Source organism: Neovison vison, chromosome 8, assembly GCF_020171115.1.
Source record: "Neovison vison isolate M4711 chromosome 8, ASM_NN_V1, whole genome shotgun sequence".
Lineage (NCBI taxonomy): Eukaryota > Metazoa > Chordata > Mammalia > Carnivora > Mustelidae > Neogale > Neogale vison.
In genome coordinates, this window is record NC_058098.1 from 23,948,790 (window position 1) to 23,965,353 (window position 16,564).

At 36.8% G+C, this 16,564-nt stretch overlaps 1 protein-coding gene across 7 annotated transcripts in view; it reads right to left on the reverse strand.

The window, feature by feature from the left end:
- Positions 1–2,197: 2,197 nt before the first annotated feature.
- Positions 2,198–16,564, reverse strand: part of ITCH (itchy E3 ubiquitin protein ligase) — a 134,918-nt gene continuing 120,551 nt past the window's right edge. For all 7 annotated transcript variants that reach the window (XM_044263206.1, XM_044263204.1, XM_044263205.1 and 4 more), the window contains 5 exons: positions 16,065–16,185; positions 15,518–15,622; positions 12,404–12,500; positions 7,954–8,026; positions 2,198–5,630 (listed from right to left, as the gene is read on the reverse strand). In XM_044263206.1, coding sequence (XP_044119141.1) covers positions 5,531–5,630; positions 7,954–8,026; positions 12,404–12,500; positions 15,518–15,622; positions 16,065–16,185 — 496 coding nt within the window. In that variant the 3' untranslated portion in view covers positions 2,198–5,530. The remainder of the gene's footprint in view (positions 5,631–7,953; positions 8,027–12,403; positions 12,501–15,517; positions 15,623–16,064; positions 16,186–16,564) is intronic.

Sequence of the window (16,564 nt, forward strand, 5' to 3'; positions counted from 1 at the left end):
AGTGGGACCGGAGTCTGCGTCTCTGGGGTCACTAGAGCGAACACTTTGGGAATATTCCAGGTAGGGTCTCAGATGGAGTGGACAGGGCTTGCTTGGAAGTATGGCGGTTTAGGACTCTGAGTTCAGCGCCACTTCTGGGTTACCTTGGAGAAACCACATTACATCTTTGTGTTCCCTTATTTTCTCTCTTAAAAGGAGGGAGCCTTCCTCTTGTCCTATTTTTTGTTCTTTTGCCTTTGTTAGAAAACAAAATTTGATGGCTTAAATTCGAAGCTCTAATTGGCTTTATAAACACGAGTGATGAATCCGGCATCTAAGTAAATAGAGGGAAGCTCTATTGAGCTATACAAAGACTTTTACGGAGAGGAGGCATAAAAGCAATTTGGGACGCCTGGGTGGGTTAGGCCTCTGCCTTCTGCTCTGGTCACGATCTCAGGGTCCTGGAATCGAGTCCTGCATTGGGCTCTCTGCTCAGCGGGGAGCCTGCTTCCTCCTCTCTCTGCCTACTTGTGATCTCTGTCAAATAAATAAATAAAATCTTAAAAAAAAACAATTTATCAGCAATGAACGAATTATTTAGGCCCTTGTAAGGGGAGAGGAAGAGGTCTGTCAGTAAACTTTCTAGTATTGAGGAAATTTCATTTAACTGGCTTAAGGTCACATTCCTGGGAGGTTCCTCAATTCAACCCAGATAATCTAAGTCCAATTTTTCATTCCACTGTAGCCTCTCTCCATAGGGAAGGATGTGTTCTTCCAGGGGGGTCTGGATGTAAAGAGAATCCAGTAGCGACTTTAAAGTGAGAAAACTGGGCAGACACCATCTTAATCAGAGGATCAAGGTTAACATTACTATTAATAGAATATAAACGTTTAGGCAGGCAGGCAGGCTTTGAAGTCACAATCCAGAATTCCAGTTTGTACTCTTGCCACTGAATGGCCTCAAGTTCATCACTTTGAGCCTCCATTTTACTATCCGTAAAATAGAAATAATCATCCCTGAAAGTGGCCAGGAAGACTAACTGACAGTTGCAAGTGGCATATCTAACCAAGGTTAGGACATAGTAATAAATGTTGATAGTTGTCCTGGGACTAAGTGAATATAGATGTGGTATTGGTTGCTAGGATGGGGAAGACAGAAGAGCAGGTCTGAATTACATGAGGAAAAATAACAGTATGAGTGTTTTCAGTGATTTGTAGGTATGACTGCAAATTCTCAAGGTCCTGTCCTGTGGGTTGCCTTGAGGAAACCCTCTTGCCCACAGAACTTTGCTTAATGGGAACCTGTTAATAAGGGACAAACACTGTCCTTCTGAGGTCTTTACTGAAGACCCTCTCTCCTAGCCAAATAGCAAAATGATCATGGAATCCTGTCCGCAAATGTCCTGGCCACAGAGGAGCCCTACAGACAAACAGACTTGATAATTGAAATAGGCTGGGAGTGACAGCAATTTCTGTTCTAGAGCTAGGCAATAGGAGACATTTCCTAAAAGTCCAGATAACAGGGTCAGTTGGCCACAGCTAGTCTTGTTTGATGTTGTTTTGTATGGTTTGGGGCCAGAAAGCCAAATGTAAGAACAACTACTTCCCACGGAAAATTTCCATATGCTGGGAGAGATCAGTTCCCTCCATCCCTTTTCTCAGCCACACTGAAACCAGATCATTCTAGCTGCTTATTTGAAACATTAAACAGGATAGGGTCTACTTCTCAGGACCTGGGAAGGAACTGCAGTTTCTGTCCTCTGTCACTGTTAGTTTAGCATTAAAAACGAAACCAAAAAACAAAACAAATCCCCTTAGCCTCTCACCGCTGATTCTATTTTAAATGAGAGCATGGTTTCTTAACAAGAAAAAGGTCTACTGAAGCTGGAGAGTAGGACAGCATTTTGAGGTTAATCTTGGTAACAAACTGGTGGTTGTCTACTCAGCACCCATGTTGGGGTCCTGTTTTAGAGCACCTTTAGTTGTCTTAGAAAAGCAGAGGTCTTCATTTTGGTTCTCTTCAACATAGGGGACAAATCCAGTCTCATCCCAGTAGGTCTTTCCAGTTTTTTCTACCTACTCCACAGTACAGACAGGTTATAACCTGCCCACTCAGAAAAGCAGAGAGGCAGAAATCCATATGACTCAATCATATAGAAAGAAAGAAGGCTTCACTGTAGTTAGGGAAAACCTCCCTACTCAAACTAACAGAACAGTGTGCAAAATAAAGGACCAAAAAAGTTTAATTATAAATGCAGTCTTACATAAGGAAATGCAAGTGAGGCAGCCCCTTGAAGGACCTTTTTAAGAGCACTTGACTCCCTGTGATATTTGTAGAGTTACCTGAGTATTTGAAATTACAGTTCAAGAAAACAAAGGAACTCCAATACAGTAATATACAATCCAGTGCTGCCATTCCTGGTTTTTAGTAAATGAAAGCATACCATATATACAAATACTTTTGTATATAGCTCTAATAAGAGAAAAACAAAAAATAAGGGGGGGCTGGAGATACCAACAATATTAAGTAGTAGTAATTAACCTAAAGGAGTTCAGATGGAATTACATCCAAAACAAGGAGGGTGTAGAAATAGAGTAAGTCTAATAACCCTTGATAACGTTTTAGATTATTAACCAGATAAATAAAAAGTGGCAGAGTGGGCTTGACTGAAATAATTCATTTAGGATGAGATCTTTGTGGGCAAGTGAGTCATTTTTCACTTAAATCTCCGATCCACTGACACTGATGCCAATCTCTTGATAAAAAATTAATACCTGAATTTTAAATAGAGTTATTGTAAGTCTTATGAAATTATATTCTTCTGCACTCTGATACAAGATCATAAAAGACAAAGCAGGAATTTATTGTTATGAGTTGCTGGATCAGTTTTAAACCACTCTGATAACAAGTGAGATCCTTCCCTCCTGACCCAGGCTGTGAAATGCTGCCTTCCCCAGTTACCCAAAAGAGCAGAAGAATAAGGCAATTGCTCATTTTACTTTGTTTTTATTTCAACATAACATGCAGTAAAAAAAATTAACAGGGTTTATTAGCATTTACAATGCTTACAAAGAAAAAGGACTCTAAAAGCAATTTAGTTCAGATTTAAGAAATCGCTCTAATTGAACACTTACAATAAATCTATTTCCAAATGTTCAGTTTGGACCAAAATTTAAAATAGCATTTGGTAGGCATTTATGTTTGCTGTCTATCTGTAGTATTTTTAGATAACCTCTGATTCTTGGGATATCCAGCCCCCATTTTCCTAACACAGCAGGGAAGACATATACATGTGGCCACTTAAATTAAGGAAGAAATGGAGTAAGGGAGATCCCAGGCTGCAAAAATATATACAAGCATTTACCTTTTCCAGAACTAAACGTTTCGTCCATAAAAATATTAAATAGCCAAGCCCTATAGAACTAGGGCCAGGGCTACTTCAAATATAACTATTCTGTATTTTAAAAATATAGGGCAGAAAGCCTTTTGGGTGATATTTATACATTTTCACACAATATTTCTAGGTCCCTAAATGAATCATCAAGCATTATGTAGAACAAAAAAAGGTCTACTTTCTTACATTATTTAATTTAATCTCATAAATCTCTAGTAAATATTGTAGATAACTACATTTTAATGAGAATTCACCTCCATAGTAAGTCTTTATAGAAGGTTTAATCTCCACAGCCATATATTACCAAAGTTCAGATTTATATAATGAATGGGTAGTTGGCAGACATTCGCTCTGTAAGACAAAGCAATAGCATTTTCCCCCTACCAACAAAAAGGCAGAGTCCCTACTTTGGAAACAACTAGGGCTTTTAGAGACCATACATTTCCTGGAGTATATGGAATAAAAAACAAAATAAAGATAGGGTTGGGGAGACCCTAATCTCCCCCTTTACACTGACAATTTCTAGATGAGGCAACCCTTTAACTCACTTAAGTCTGCTATGAGGGCAGTGTTTTAGAGCACAGGTACACAAGTTTAAAAATGTTTTCGTTGGTTGTTCCAGGATGTAAGAGTAGTTAGGGACAAAGAAAAACCATTTTCCTTCCATATGGAACAGGGGTTTGCTACTCTGCTTATTTTTGGCTCAGTGCTACTTGTTCATGTTATGCTACTGAAACCTGCTAAAGTCCTGTTTCACGAATTATGAGGCTGTCCTCAGGGTTTAGCTGTGATGGGCTCTCAGTTGACTGAGGCTTCATCCCACTATCCATAAAGTCAAATCCCTGACAGCAGCCTTCCTGACGGAGTCTAAACTAGGCCAAGTTAAAATAATTAACTACAGAGATGTTCAAAAGTGCACTAATCAGATACTAATGGAGCAGGATGAAATTAAATAGTCATGGGGGAAAAAAAAGGAAAGCCTGTTAAAATTTTTAGGAGTGAAGAGAGTATCCAATTCAGACAATGTCAAGAATGGAAAAGACTATTCCAAGGTGTCAGAGAAATGATAAGTTTTAAGACTTTTAATTCATACAGAGAATAATTTCTGTGGTTACTAGAAATGTATTGCTAGTAAATGTATTACTCCCTTCTTTTTAGCCAGTACCACAGCTCTCCCTCCCTAATGAAAATGTAATTTAGAGAATGTTTCACTGACCTCTTTCTTTGGGTGTAAAGTACTCTAGTTATAACTTGAACTCCTTAGCAATAATTAAATATAACTGAAGTTGCTGGATTATGATAAAATTATAGATACAATTTATATATAGGAACATACAAAAATTGTCAATGATGGCCTTTGATGAATTTATCCAAATTAATTCCAATTCTAGATTAAACTTTTATAAAACGACCGTGAAGGAAGCACAGTGTTAATATTGTTTGTAAAGTTTAGTAATTTGCAAGGCAATTAAAACAAACTTCCAAACGAAGAAAGTTATAGGGTCATTTGCAGGCTGGGACCAACTTCTCCCTGAATTCAAAGTAACCAAACTACTTTGTAGAGCGATGCAAGAGTCTTGTATCACTTTTCAAATACCAGCAAAATGATGCATGAATTCATGCTCCGGAAAGGAAAAACAACAGTCAGGCCAGGCTGAAATGAGAGGGAGAGCACAAGCCAGAAGTTCACTCACATCCCCAGAAGCTGGGCTGAGTTTGCACTTTTAATAAATACCTCTTACCAAGAGGCTTATGGTCTTAATATTTCATTTACCAAGGGACGTCCCTGAATATCTGCAGAAATCTCTAAAAGAAAAAAATCTACTTCCAAGTGAGACTTTTGACACACATATACAAAATTGTTGTTAAGGTAACAATCTAGTGGAATAAGACAAGGCAGATTTCATTGCTGTGTTAAATCTCATGTTAAGTAAGATTTGACTAGTCATTTGCAGATCTGATTTCTGGAAATATTGAGTAGAAATCCAGAATCACTGGGAGATAAATCTCAATGATAACATTAATTTACTTACACTCAAATAACTCTCTAAACAGTCACAGCCCAATTTTACAACAAGATGTGCAACAAGCAGAGAAGGAAAAGGACAGACGTTGCAATTAAGTTCTTGTCCTTTGGTGGCACAAGTTCTTGGAAGTTACTCTTGTCCAAATCCTTCTGTTTCTTCAATGGCAAATAACAGCTTTTCCTTCAGTTGCTCATAGCTCTTGTAGGGTGGCAGGTCCAGGCGATTAAAACTAAAAGTAAGAATTGTTAGCTTGAGAAAAGGAAATATACAAAGAATCATATGAGCAGTGTAGTATATAACAACACTGGTTTTAAAGTCAGGTAAAAATGGGTTCAAATCCCAGCTCTGTCACTGGGCCTTTGAACATTGCTTTTACCTTTCTCAATTTTGGTTTCTTCTTTGGTAGCATGGGAGTAACAATATTTACCTTTTAGGGTAGAATGAAGAACAAGTGTTTATACAACACAGGGGCAAGAGTTAGTCCTCTCATACTCTCCTTAATCTAGATTAGTGGCCAGCAAACTTTTTCTGTGGAGGGCTAGACAGTAAATATAGGTTTTAAGTACAGATCTTCCCTGACTTATGATTGGGTTACATGTGGATAAACCCTATGATAAGTTAAAAGTATCGTAAATAAAAATGCATTTTAATAAATCTAACCTGCCAAACATCGTAACTTAGCCTACCTTAAATGTGTTAAGAACACCTTCATTAGCCTATAGCTGGGCACGATTATTGAACATAAAACCTATTTTATAATAAATTGTTGAATATCATGTAATTTATTGAATAATGTACTCAAAGTGAAAAACAGAATAGTTGTATGGATATAGACTGGTTTAAATACACTGGTTGTTTACCCTCATGACTACTGGCTGAATGGGAGATACAATTCACTACCACTGCCCAGCATCATGAGGGAATATCATACATATATTGCTAGCCAAAGAAAAGATGAAATTAAAAATTCGAAGTACAGTTTCTACCAAATGCACATTATTTTCACACCATCATAAAGTCAGTCAAGAAATCTTAAGTCAAACCATCTTAAGTCAGGGACTGTGTACTACTTTAAGAAACAGTTTTCTGCTTTAGTATCTAATATTCTAGTCCTACTGAATTTCTTGTCCTATTCTTACCTGTGAGGTCTTAAAGGGCATCTTCTAATTTGGGGCTACATTATTATCACCTTCATAAGGCACGGAGTTTGCCATTAAGGTTTTGGGCCTTCTGCTATATTTTAAGGATAAGGTCTAGGCAGATGTTTGACATCAGAAAAAATAATGCTATCCACAAAGGGAAAATAAGTCTGTAATTGTAAATTTTGTTATTTCTTGCAAATGAAAACTTGGAACTTGACAAACTAATGAGGCTGGGTTTTGTGTGTGACTGAGAAAAACTGTTCACAGGAGTATAATGGCACAGTCTGTTCCAAGTTTGAAAAAAAGACAAGGTCAAATAAAAAATGTGCATGTGTACAAGATGAATGTACAAAAATCAACAGTATTTCTGTACACTAGCAATAATCTTAACAACCTGAAATGAAATTAGGAAAACAATTCCATTTAATAATAGCTTCAAAAAGAATCAAGTATCCCCCAAAACTGATCTATACATTCAGAGCAATTTGTATCAAAATCCCAGTTGACCTCTTTGTAGAAATGGACAAGCAGATCCTAAAATTCATACGGAAATCCAAAGGACTGAGAATATCCAAAACGATCTTGAAAAAGTTGGAGAATTCAAACCTCCTAATTTCAAAACTTATTACAAAGCTATAGTAATCAAGACAGTGTGGTACTACCATTAAGGAAAGACAAACAGATCAATGAAATAGACCCAGGAATCCCAAAATAAACTCATGTATTTATTTATGGTAAATTGATTTTCAACAAATGTGGCAATGTTATTTTTTAAAAACCACATGTATGTATATGAATCAAAATATAAAGGAACAGACACTAAAACAAATATAAAGGGCAGATGGGGAAAATAAAGGAATATCCAGCAAGGTTACTGAAATGTCTCACAAAATACAGTTCAAATACTGTTGATGTTAGGTGGGATTCCTACATTTGTATTTTGAATTAAAATTAGGGTTGTTTTTAGTTCTGTACATTTTTGTAAATGTGGTTAAGCTACATTTATAGTAAGAAAGTATTTCTGTTCTCCGCAAAACTATGAAAAGTTGGTATCTTCTGCTTTCAGAGAAAAGTTAAAAGTTTTCCTAATATCACATTAAAAAAAAAATCCATGGCTAGGAAAAGGGACTGACTGCATAGGGCCATAAGGAGTCATTCTGGAGTGACAGAAATAATCTAAAATTGGTTGATGGTTACTACTCTGTAATCTTCTAAATATTACTGAATTTAAATGGATAACCTTATGACCTTTAGTAGTTTTACTGTATATAAATTATGCCTTGTTAAAGCTATAAAAAAATAATTCAATACCATGGGAAAAATATTTCATTTCTAATTTCCAACAGGCTTTAATATCTACAGGGTAACTGGAAAAAAGATATTTTCTCTACTCTTTCTGATTTTACTTACCATGTATGACTTCTGGGTAACCAATTTTCTTTCCCAACTTTTTCAATGCAGAATTTTTGTGGTCCATTACTCCCTAAAACAGTGAAATCATCAACAGTTTGACACTTGGTGGTTCTCAAATTGTGACCCCCTCAGTCCTGCAGCATCAGCATCACCCAGGACCTTATCAGAACCACAAATCTGGGCTCCTAGGTATCTCAGTCGGTCAAGCGTCTCTGACTCTTTGATTTCAGCTCAGGTTATGATCTCAGGGTCATGAAATCAAGCCCTGCATCAGGCTCTGTGCTCAGTGTGGATTCTGCTTGGGTTTCTGGCTCTCCCTCTTCCCCTTCCCCCACTTGTGCACACTCTCTCTCTAAAATAAGTAAAATCTGGGACGCCTGGGTGGCTCAGTTGGTTGGGCAGCTGCCTTCGGCTCAGGTCATGATCCCAGCGTCCTGGGATCGAGTCCCACAACGGGCTCCTTGCTCAGCAGGGAGCCTGCTTCTCCCTCTGCCTCTGCCTGCCATTCTGTCTGCCTGTGCTTGCTCTCTCCCCCTCTCTCTCTCTGACAAATAAATAAAATCTTAAAATAAAATAAAATAAGTAAAATCTTTCAAAGGAAAAAACCAAAACCAAACACAAATCCATGGGACCTAACCAAAGCCTACCGAACTGAATCAGAAACTTTGAGGTAAGGCTAAGCAATGTGCGTGTGAACAGGCTTCCAGGTGATTCTGAAGAGTGCTAAAGTTTGAGAACCATTTTGTTAATGTATGCCCAAGAGAAGAAAATGCAGTTTTATCTGGCATTACTTTGCCAGAATAACAGAATGCTATAACTAATATACCTCACCTAATAACAGAACACCGAAAAAGCTTAATTTTAGCTTTAAACACAACAGGAAAACTACAACCATCTTATACAATAAAGCTTGATTTAAATATAATCTAGTGAATTCAGTATTAACAGTGCTTGTGCTTATAGGTCCTACAGTAACCTTATACCCTTACAACCCACTTCTTGTCTCTCCCCTCAGTTACCTTCTGTTGTCAACAGAGTGAATGGTGATCCTAAAGCACTGGTTTTCTAAAAGGTCACTACCAATCCCTAGAAAGTATTTATTGGTAGTTACAATGATTGGTGGTGTTACTGGACTTTAGAATGGGCCAGGCATACTAAATGTTGGCAATGTGTAGGGCAGTCACACTCAAAGAATTTTCTCAAGTCCTCATGTCCCCCTTGACCAGTACAAATAAGCACTTGGTAGTACTTCTGATTGAAGAACATCGAAGTATTTGCACAAGTAGTTAACATGAAAAGCCCAGTAAGATAGGAAATGGTGATTATGAAAAAGGATAGTTAAAATTATTAAATAATTAAACTCAAAATTACATTAACTCACTCTGAACATTCTCTCTAGTCAATATATTACAGCATTTCTAACCACAAAGAATGGAACATTTTAATAGTGCTAATTAATATATAACAGAAGAGTCTGGATTGCATTAAGAAGACAAGAGAATCAAAAACTAAAAGAGAAAAATAGGAAATTAAGGGATCTTAGTGAATTTCACCAGTAAAGCTATCTTACAAATATATCATATCATCCTAAGTGCTTTCTAAAACTTTATGGAATGGTAAAACATCAAGCTGTATACGTTATACATACTGAAATTATTTTTAGGTTGCCTGTTTTCAATCTTATTCTGACATTGCCCCTAAACCACACAAGTTTCATGTGGACTCTTGCACCTATGTTCCTATTTTCAACCCATTTCAACTTTCAAATAATATGGTCTCCGAGGACTTTTTATGTATCAGTGGAATTTCATCATAGATACTACCTAATTTTTCTCCACTTTGATCATCTCTAATTTATTCTGGCAAGTCTATTATCCCTACTTCATTTAGATGATTTCCCTGTTTTTCTTTATTTTCTAAGTAGGTTCCACACCAGCATGGAGCCCAACGTGGGGCTTGAGCTCACAACCATGAAATCAAGACCTGAGCCGAGATCAAGAGTTGGATGCTACACTAACTGAGCCACCCAGCGTCCCTCCCTCTTTTTCTTACCATACTTAAGTCTATTATTTCTTGCCCTTTCTTTTCTTTTAAAGGTTTTATTTATTTATTTGTCATAGAGAGAAGGTGAGCAGACAAGGGGAAGCAGCAGGGAGAGGAAGAAGCAGGCTCCCCGCTGAGCAGGGAGCCTGACACGGGGCTGGATCTCAGGACCCTGGAATCGTGACCTGAGCCAAAGGCACATGCTTAACCAACTGAGCCACCCAGACATCTCTATTTCTTGCTCTTTCTGTTTGTTCTTTCATATTCCAGTGTTTATTATATAGAAAGCTTTCTGATCTCATCTTAAACCCAAACCTTTTAAGTAGGAACAATTACCTATTAACTAGTGTCTTCTAACAGTTTTTCCGAAATATACACTGACTAAAGTATTATTTCATTGTAAGTCACTTTAAAAAAAAAATTAACATATAATGTACTATTTGCCCCAGGGTACAGGTCTGTGAATCATCAGCCTTACACACTTCACAGCACTCATCATAGCACATACCCTCCCCATAACCCAACCACCCTATAAGTCGCTTCTTAAAATTTTAGTTAGGCTAAGTTTTTGTATTTTTTTGAGATTGTAGGTACTTTTATTTCATGTCTTCCAGTTTTATTCCAGAGTATTGTAGAGGATATTATAAATATTTGTTACAGAAAAGGGATGTTAGATCTGTCAAAGTTGAAATCCAACACATTACATTGTTATATACATTATTCTTATAACTTCCTCCTCCTACACTGAGTGGAAGGTTAAACCAGATGGCCTCTAAAATTCTATGAACCACAATCTCCTCTCCACCTTCCACAGGTATCCTCCTATATTAGATGCTCCATCCAACTCCAAATATTATTCCCAAGAGCAGATCTAGTTGTTATCTCTTAAATGATCAGGTTTCTAGTTTATACTGAAACCTATGCCACTTTTTTCCTTATTATGATTATTACCTTATTTCCTGACCCACCAACATGGTTTTTCTTTTTCAAATTAAGATAGCGTTCTCAAAAGGTACCCCTCTCCAAAAATTTACTTAGTAATAATAAACATTCTCTGAGACCTCTCTGGAGCTGGATTAAAAAATCTCCTTTCTATACTGCTTCTGAGAGACAGAATATTTATTTCTCCTCTTCCCTCTCTGGCTCTAAATCCTTTTAAGTTTGCCTCTAGGCTATTTCTGTCTCATCCCTAAATACAAGTGTTTCTAAGCATCAGTCCTCTACTCTTTATATATTCTATTTCTGCATTAGCCAACCTATTCTAATAGCTTCAAGTGTCACTGCTCTACTCATACTTTGGCTACTTTGGCAACTTTGGCAACCACTCAACTGTCCCTCTGGCTTCCTGGTATTCTTCTGGTTGTCTGGCTATCACCTTGAACTCGAGGTTCTAAGCCATTCATTATCTTCCCTCAAAACCTCTAAACCATGTTCTATACACTTTGTAACTTCTCCATTTCTCCATTTTTCAAAACATGGTTTTATCCTTGACATTCTTCCTTTATAGCTCATCTTCTAATCTCTAATCAAGTTCTGTTGCTACCTTTGGAACTTCTCTATCATTTATCCCTTCTTTTTCGTCCCTACCTCCATCTCCTAAGATTAACTGCTCCAATATTTTCTTCCTCTCTTCAGGGTTTCCCTTATCCTTTAAAAGGCATGCTATACCTTGCTATCAAGTCTTCCTAATATGCAGCTTCAGCAAGTTTTCCTCTCTTCAAAAATTTCCACAGCTTCCAATACCCTCAGAGTAATGGCCAAAATTCTTCTGGTCTGGCTTTTAGTCACTGTATCCAAAATTGCCTACTTAGTTCTTTACTTCTGCTTCAGCTGAAACAGATTTAGGGATCTTAACTTCTGTTCTCCTGTGGTACTTGGCATAATGCTGGTGTTAAAGATTTGAATTTACTTTATTATCAATCACAAAAGTATTTTCATGGTCATTCATGTCCAAACAACACACATTTTGATCAGTGAATACCATGTGACAAGCACTATGCGAGGCACCAGAAATAAAAAGATGAAAATATGGATCTGTATCTCAAGGAGCTCCAGGTATAATAGAGAAGACTGTTAAACTCATCATTAAAATATAGTATAATACAATCAAAAGTGCCTGGCTCATAGGAGACTCTAAAATGTTTACCAATGACTGAATGACCAAACAGATTTACATATAGAATATTGCTATCCTATGAAGTTAAAATGTGGAATCCAGCCTTAGGTTAAAAATTTCTAGGGGTAAACACTACAAAGTGAATTAAAAATTTACACAAATCCAGGAGAACTGTGACTGGTTAGGAAAATGTCTATTCTTTGTTATTTCTGGTAAGTTTTATAGACATTGATTTGATAGAACTGTGTGGTAATTTTCTGTATAGGAAAAGTGATCCTGTATACACACCCATGAGGTCAGCAAATCCTCCAACTGGCAATCGGCAGGTTCCAGTAACAAACTGCAGAAGTCTCATTCTCTTCTCATTATCAATTTCTTTAACAAACTGTTAAAAAAACATACACACACACGTAAAGAGATATATAGGTCCTATGTTACGTTTAGCATAAATAAGAATGATAAACAATCATTTCAAATGAACTCCCAGTATTAGATGCACTAGATAATGACTATACCCCACTACTGTGGATGGAGGAGCTTCTCCATGTTTGTCGAAGCCCTGCCAACCTTCCCCGATATAAATCTTAGGACCATATCCTTTTAGGGAGACAGAAAAAGGAGGGTGTCCTGGGCCTAAGAGCTCCCTACTCAAAGCCTCAAGATGAGCTCTTTTAGAGAAGCCCCTTATTTTACCTCCCAGATAGGCTTGTCCTATAGGATACTCATGTGGTTACACAGGAAACAGAGCTTGAGTGAGTCTGGACTTTTTAAATTTTATGAACACATGAAATCAAGCTCCTAGAATTCTGATCCAGATATACCTCAATAACATCCTTCTCTTAATGTTTGCTAGGTTTTGGTGTAGCTATACACTATCACAATCAGGTGGCTTCCAACTCCTACAACTCTGGCTCAAAACATTAGGTTTATGGAAGATGCTTTCCAGCCTGTAGCACAAATGTTTTGACTCAGCCAAATATTTTTTGTAAATAATTTATATCTTATTGTACTACTGTCAAGTATTTTATTTTTTATTTCTTTTTAAAAGATTTTATTTATTTGACAGAGAGAGTACAAGCAAGCAGAGGAAGCAGGCAGAGAGCGAGGAGGGGAAGCAGGCTCCCTGCTGAGCAGAAAGCTTGATGTGAGGCTTGATCCCAGGATCCTGGGATCATGACCTGAGCTGAAAGCAGAGGCTTTAACCCACTGAGCCACCCAGGCGCCCCAGTGTCAAGTATTTTAAAATGCTAATTCTATTTGCTATAGAAGTTCAGTTCATCTGAGTTTCTTATTAATTTTTTTTAAGATTTTATTTATTTATTTGACAAAGAGGGAGAGAGATCACAAGTAGGCCGACAGACAGGCAGAGAGCAAGGGGGAAGTAGGTTCCCTGCTGAGCAGAGTTCCATGCGGGGCTTGATCCCAGGACCCTGAGATCATGACCCAACCCAAAGGCAGAAGCTTGACCCACTGACCACTCAGGCACCCCCTTATGAATTTCTTTATATAAGTAACGGACATCTTTTAAAATTTTATTTTCTTATTGTGGTAAAATACATATAATTTTTCATTTTAAGCACACAATTCAATAGCATTAAGTATGTTCACACTGCTAAATAGCTATTACCACTATTTCCAGAACTTTGTGACCCTAAACAAAAACTCTGAATTCATGAAATGTATCTTCTCATCCCCCAACCACCCTTGTTAACCTCTGTTCTACTTTGTCTCTATGAATTTGCCTATTCTAGATACCTCATATAAATGGAATCATGGACTCATACAATATTTGTCCTTTTGTGATTAGCTTATTTCACTCAGAATAATATTCTTAAAGTTTACCCCTGTTGCAGCCTGTCAGAATTTCCTTTCTCCTGAGGGCTGCTGGAGTAGAAGGGGGTGGGAGGGATGGGGTGGCTGGGTGATGGGACACTGGGGAGGATATAAGTTGTGGGGAGCATTATGTATTGTGTGATGAATCACAGACCTGCATCCCCGAAACAAATAATAAATTATATGTTAATAAAAAAAAAAAAAGAACTTCCTTTCTCTTTAAGGCTGGATGATATTCCATTATATGTGAACACCACATTTTGTTTATCCATTCACCTGTAGATGGCACTTAAATTGCATCTACCTTTTCGCTATGGTGAGTAATGCTGTTATGAAGGTAGGTATAGAAGTATGTGTTTGAGTCTTGCTTTCACTTCCTTTGGTTATACCTAGGAGAACTGCTGGATACGTTAATTTATATTTGCTTTTTGAGGAGGCATCAAATTGTTTTCCACAGTTGTGCACCATTTTACATTCCTACCAGCAATACAAGAGAGTTCCAATTTCTGTACATCCTCAACAAGGATGATTATTTTCTGTTTCTTGGTAATAGCCATGACAGTAATGGATATGAAATGGTGTCTCACTGTGGTTTTGATTTGCACTTCCCTAATGATTAGTGATTTGAGCATCTTCTCATGTGCTTATAGCAGGCTTTTTTTTAAAAGACACACCACTGTGATTCCAAACCAGGTCGCTCCCTTAAGTTTTGCCTTCTGAACATTATATAATTCTTAATGAGGTATGAAGGATGAAAACCATACTTTAGATAGTTCCATAAAATTCCAAAAGCATTTAGATCAAATGCAGAGGAATCATCATCTGAGGTTGTCTTATACCCTGGGCAAAGGTAAAAGGTGTGTGTTGCTTACTCAGCAATAGTTTTTAAAAATAGTATAATCTTTTTTAAAAAATTTAATTCCAGTATAAACATGTAGTATTATATTAGTTTCAGGAGTACAATATAGTGATTCAACAATTCTATGCATTACTCAGTGCTTGTCACAGTGAGTCTACTCTTAAACCCCTTCACCAATTTTACCCATTCCCACATGTCCGCTCTGATAACCATCAGTTTGCTCTCTCTAGTTAAGAGTATGTTTCTTGGTTTATATTTTTCTTTGTCTGTTTCTTAAATTCCAAATGAGTGAAATCATATGGCATTTGTCTTTTTCTGGCTGACTTATTTCACTTAGTACTATACCCTCTAAATCCATTCATGATATTGCAAATGGCCAGAGTCCATTCCTTACCCCCTCAATAAAATTTCATTCTTTTTAATGGCTGAGTAATATTCCAGTGCATGTGGTTGATATACACAAATATTTTATAAAACAAACACACACACACACACACACCCCACATCTTGATCCATTCATCTATTAATGGACACTTGGGCTGCTTCCATAACTTAGCACTTACATAATCTATTCATTTATTATAATGCACAGAATGGAATGAGGGGCCTGAATATACTGGTACATTTTGTTCTGTGACTTTCTTCTATATGTGGTAAGCAGTTTCTAAAAAATTATGATGTTCTGCCAATTGAAATAAATCGAGACAAACCTGCCAAAACCACATGATTTGTTTGCTTGTCCTAGTGTAATGGCGGTAGATGGCATGTCTTTGCCAGTCATTCAAGTCAATCTCTTGCATTCCACATAAAAGGACCTTTGGAGATTAAAAAAAAAAAAAAAGGTTTCTTTACAACTTATATAAAACTGCTAGACATAGAGAAGAAAAGACTAATATTCAACAACTTTCAAAAAACAAATTAATCAGGAGGCTTAGGCGTGTAAGCTGTGCATCAAGAACTGTGTCTATGTTACTTAAGAAGGTTGAGTTTTCATGGATGGTGTCATATATATATACATATTCAGGTCAGTCAGTCATTCACTGTAGAGAAGTTTTGATAGTAATTCTTTTTTGGGGGGTAACTTTTTATTTATTTGATAAATTAGTGGACTTTTTAAACCACTAGGGATGCTTCAAAACATCCTGCTAGCATAAAAAATACTATTGCTACTGGAAAGATGAGAAAGTGAGCTGAAAGCAGACACCTGAAGGCATTATTTACCAGCATGCTGCAGAGGAAATAAGAAAAACTCATTACCTCTAATTCCTTTGCATCAAAGTATTGCAAATACTGCTGGGGAAGAATTTCATTAAAGCCCTCAAAGAAAGCTTGTGTCTGTTCTTCAACACCTCGAGACAACCTCCATTCAGCTACCATTCTGGTAAATAAATATTAAAAAATCTATCAGGAAGTTTTAGATTTTACCTTTAAATTCCAAGTGTAAAAATAATTTTTTAAAACTTTATTATGAAAAACTTCAAATATTTATAAAAGTAGGATATAATGAATCCTATGTATATCCCAGCTTCAACACAACACCAATCTGTATCATTTTAAACGTAAATAATTCAGCATGTATCTCTTTAAGATAAAGCCTCATTTTGAAAACCACCACAATTCTATTATCACACAAAAAAATAAATAATTCCTTTATAGCCAAGTATTCAGTTCTCAAATTCTGACTCAATTTAACATACTGCTTTAATCAGCATCTAAAAAGGGTTCATACAATCTAAAAGTCTCTTAAGTTTTTAGCT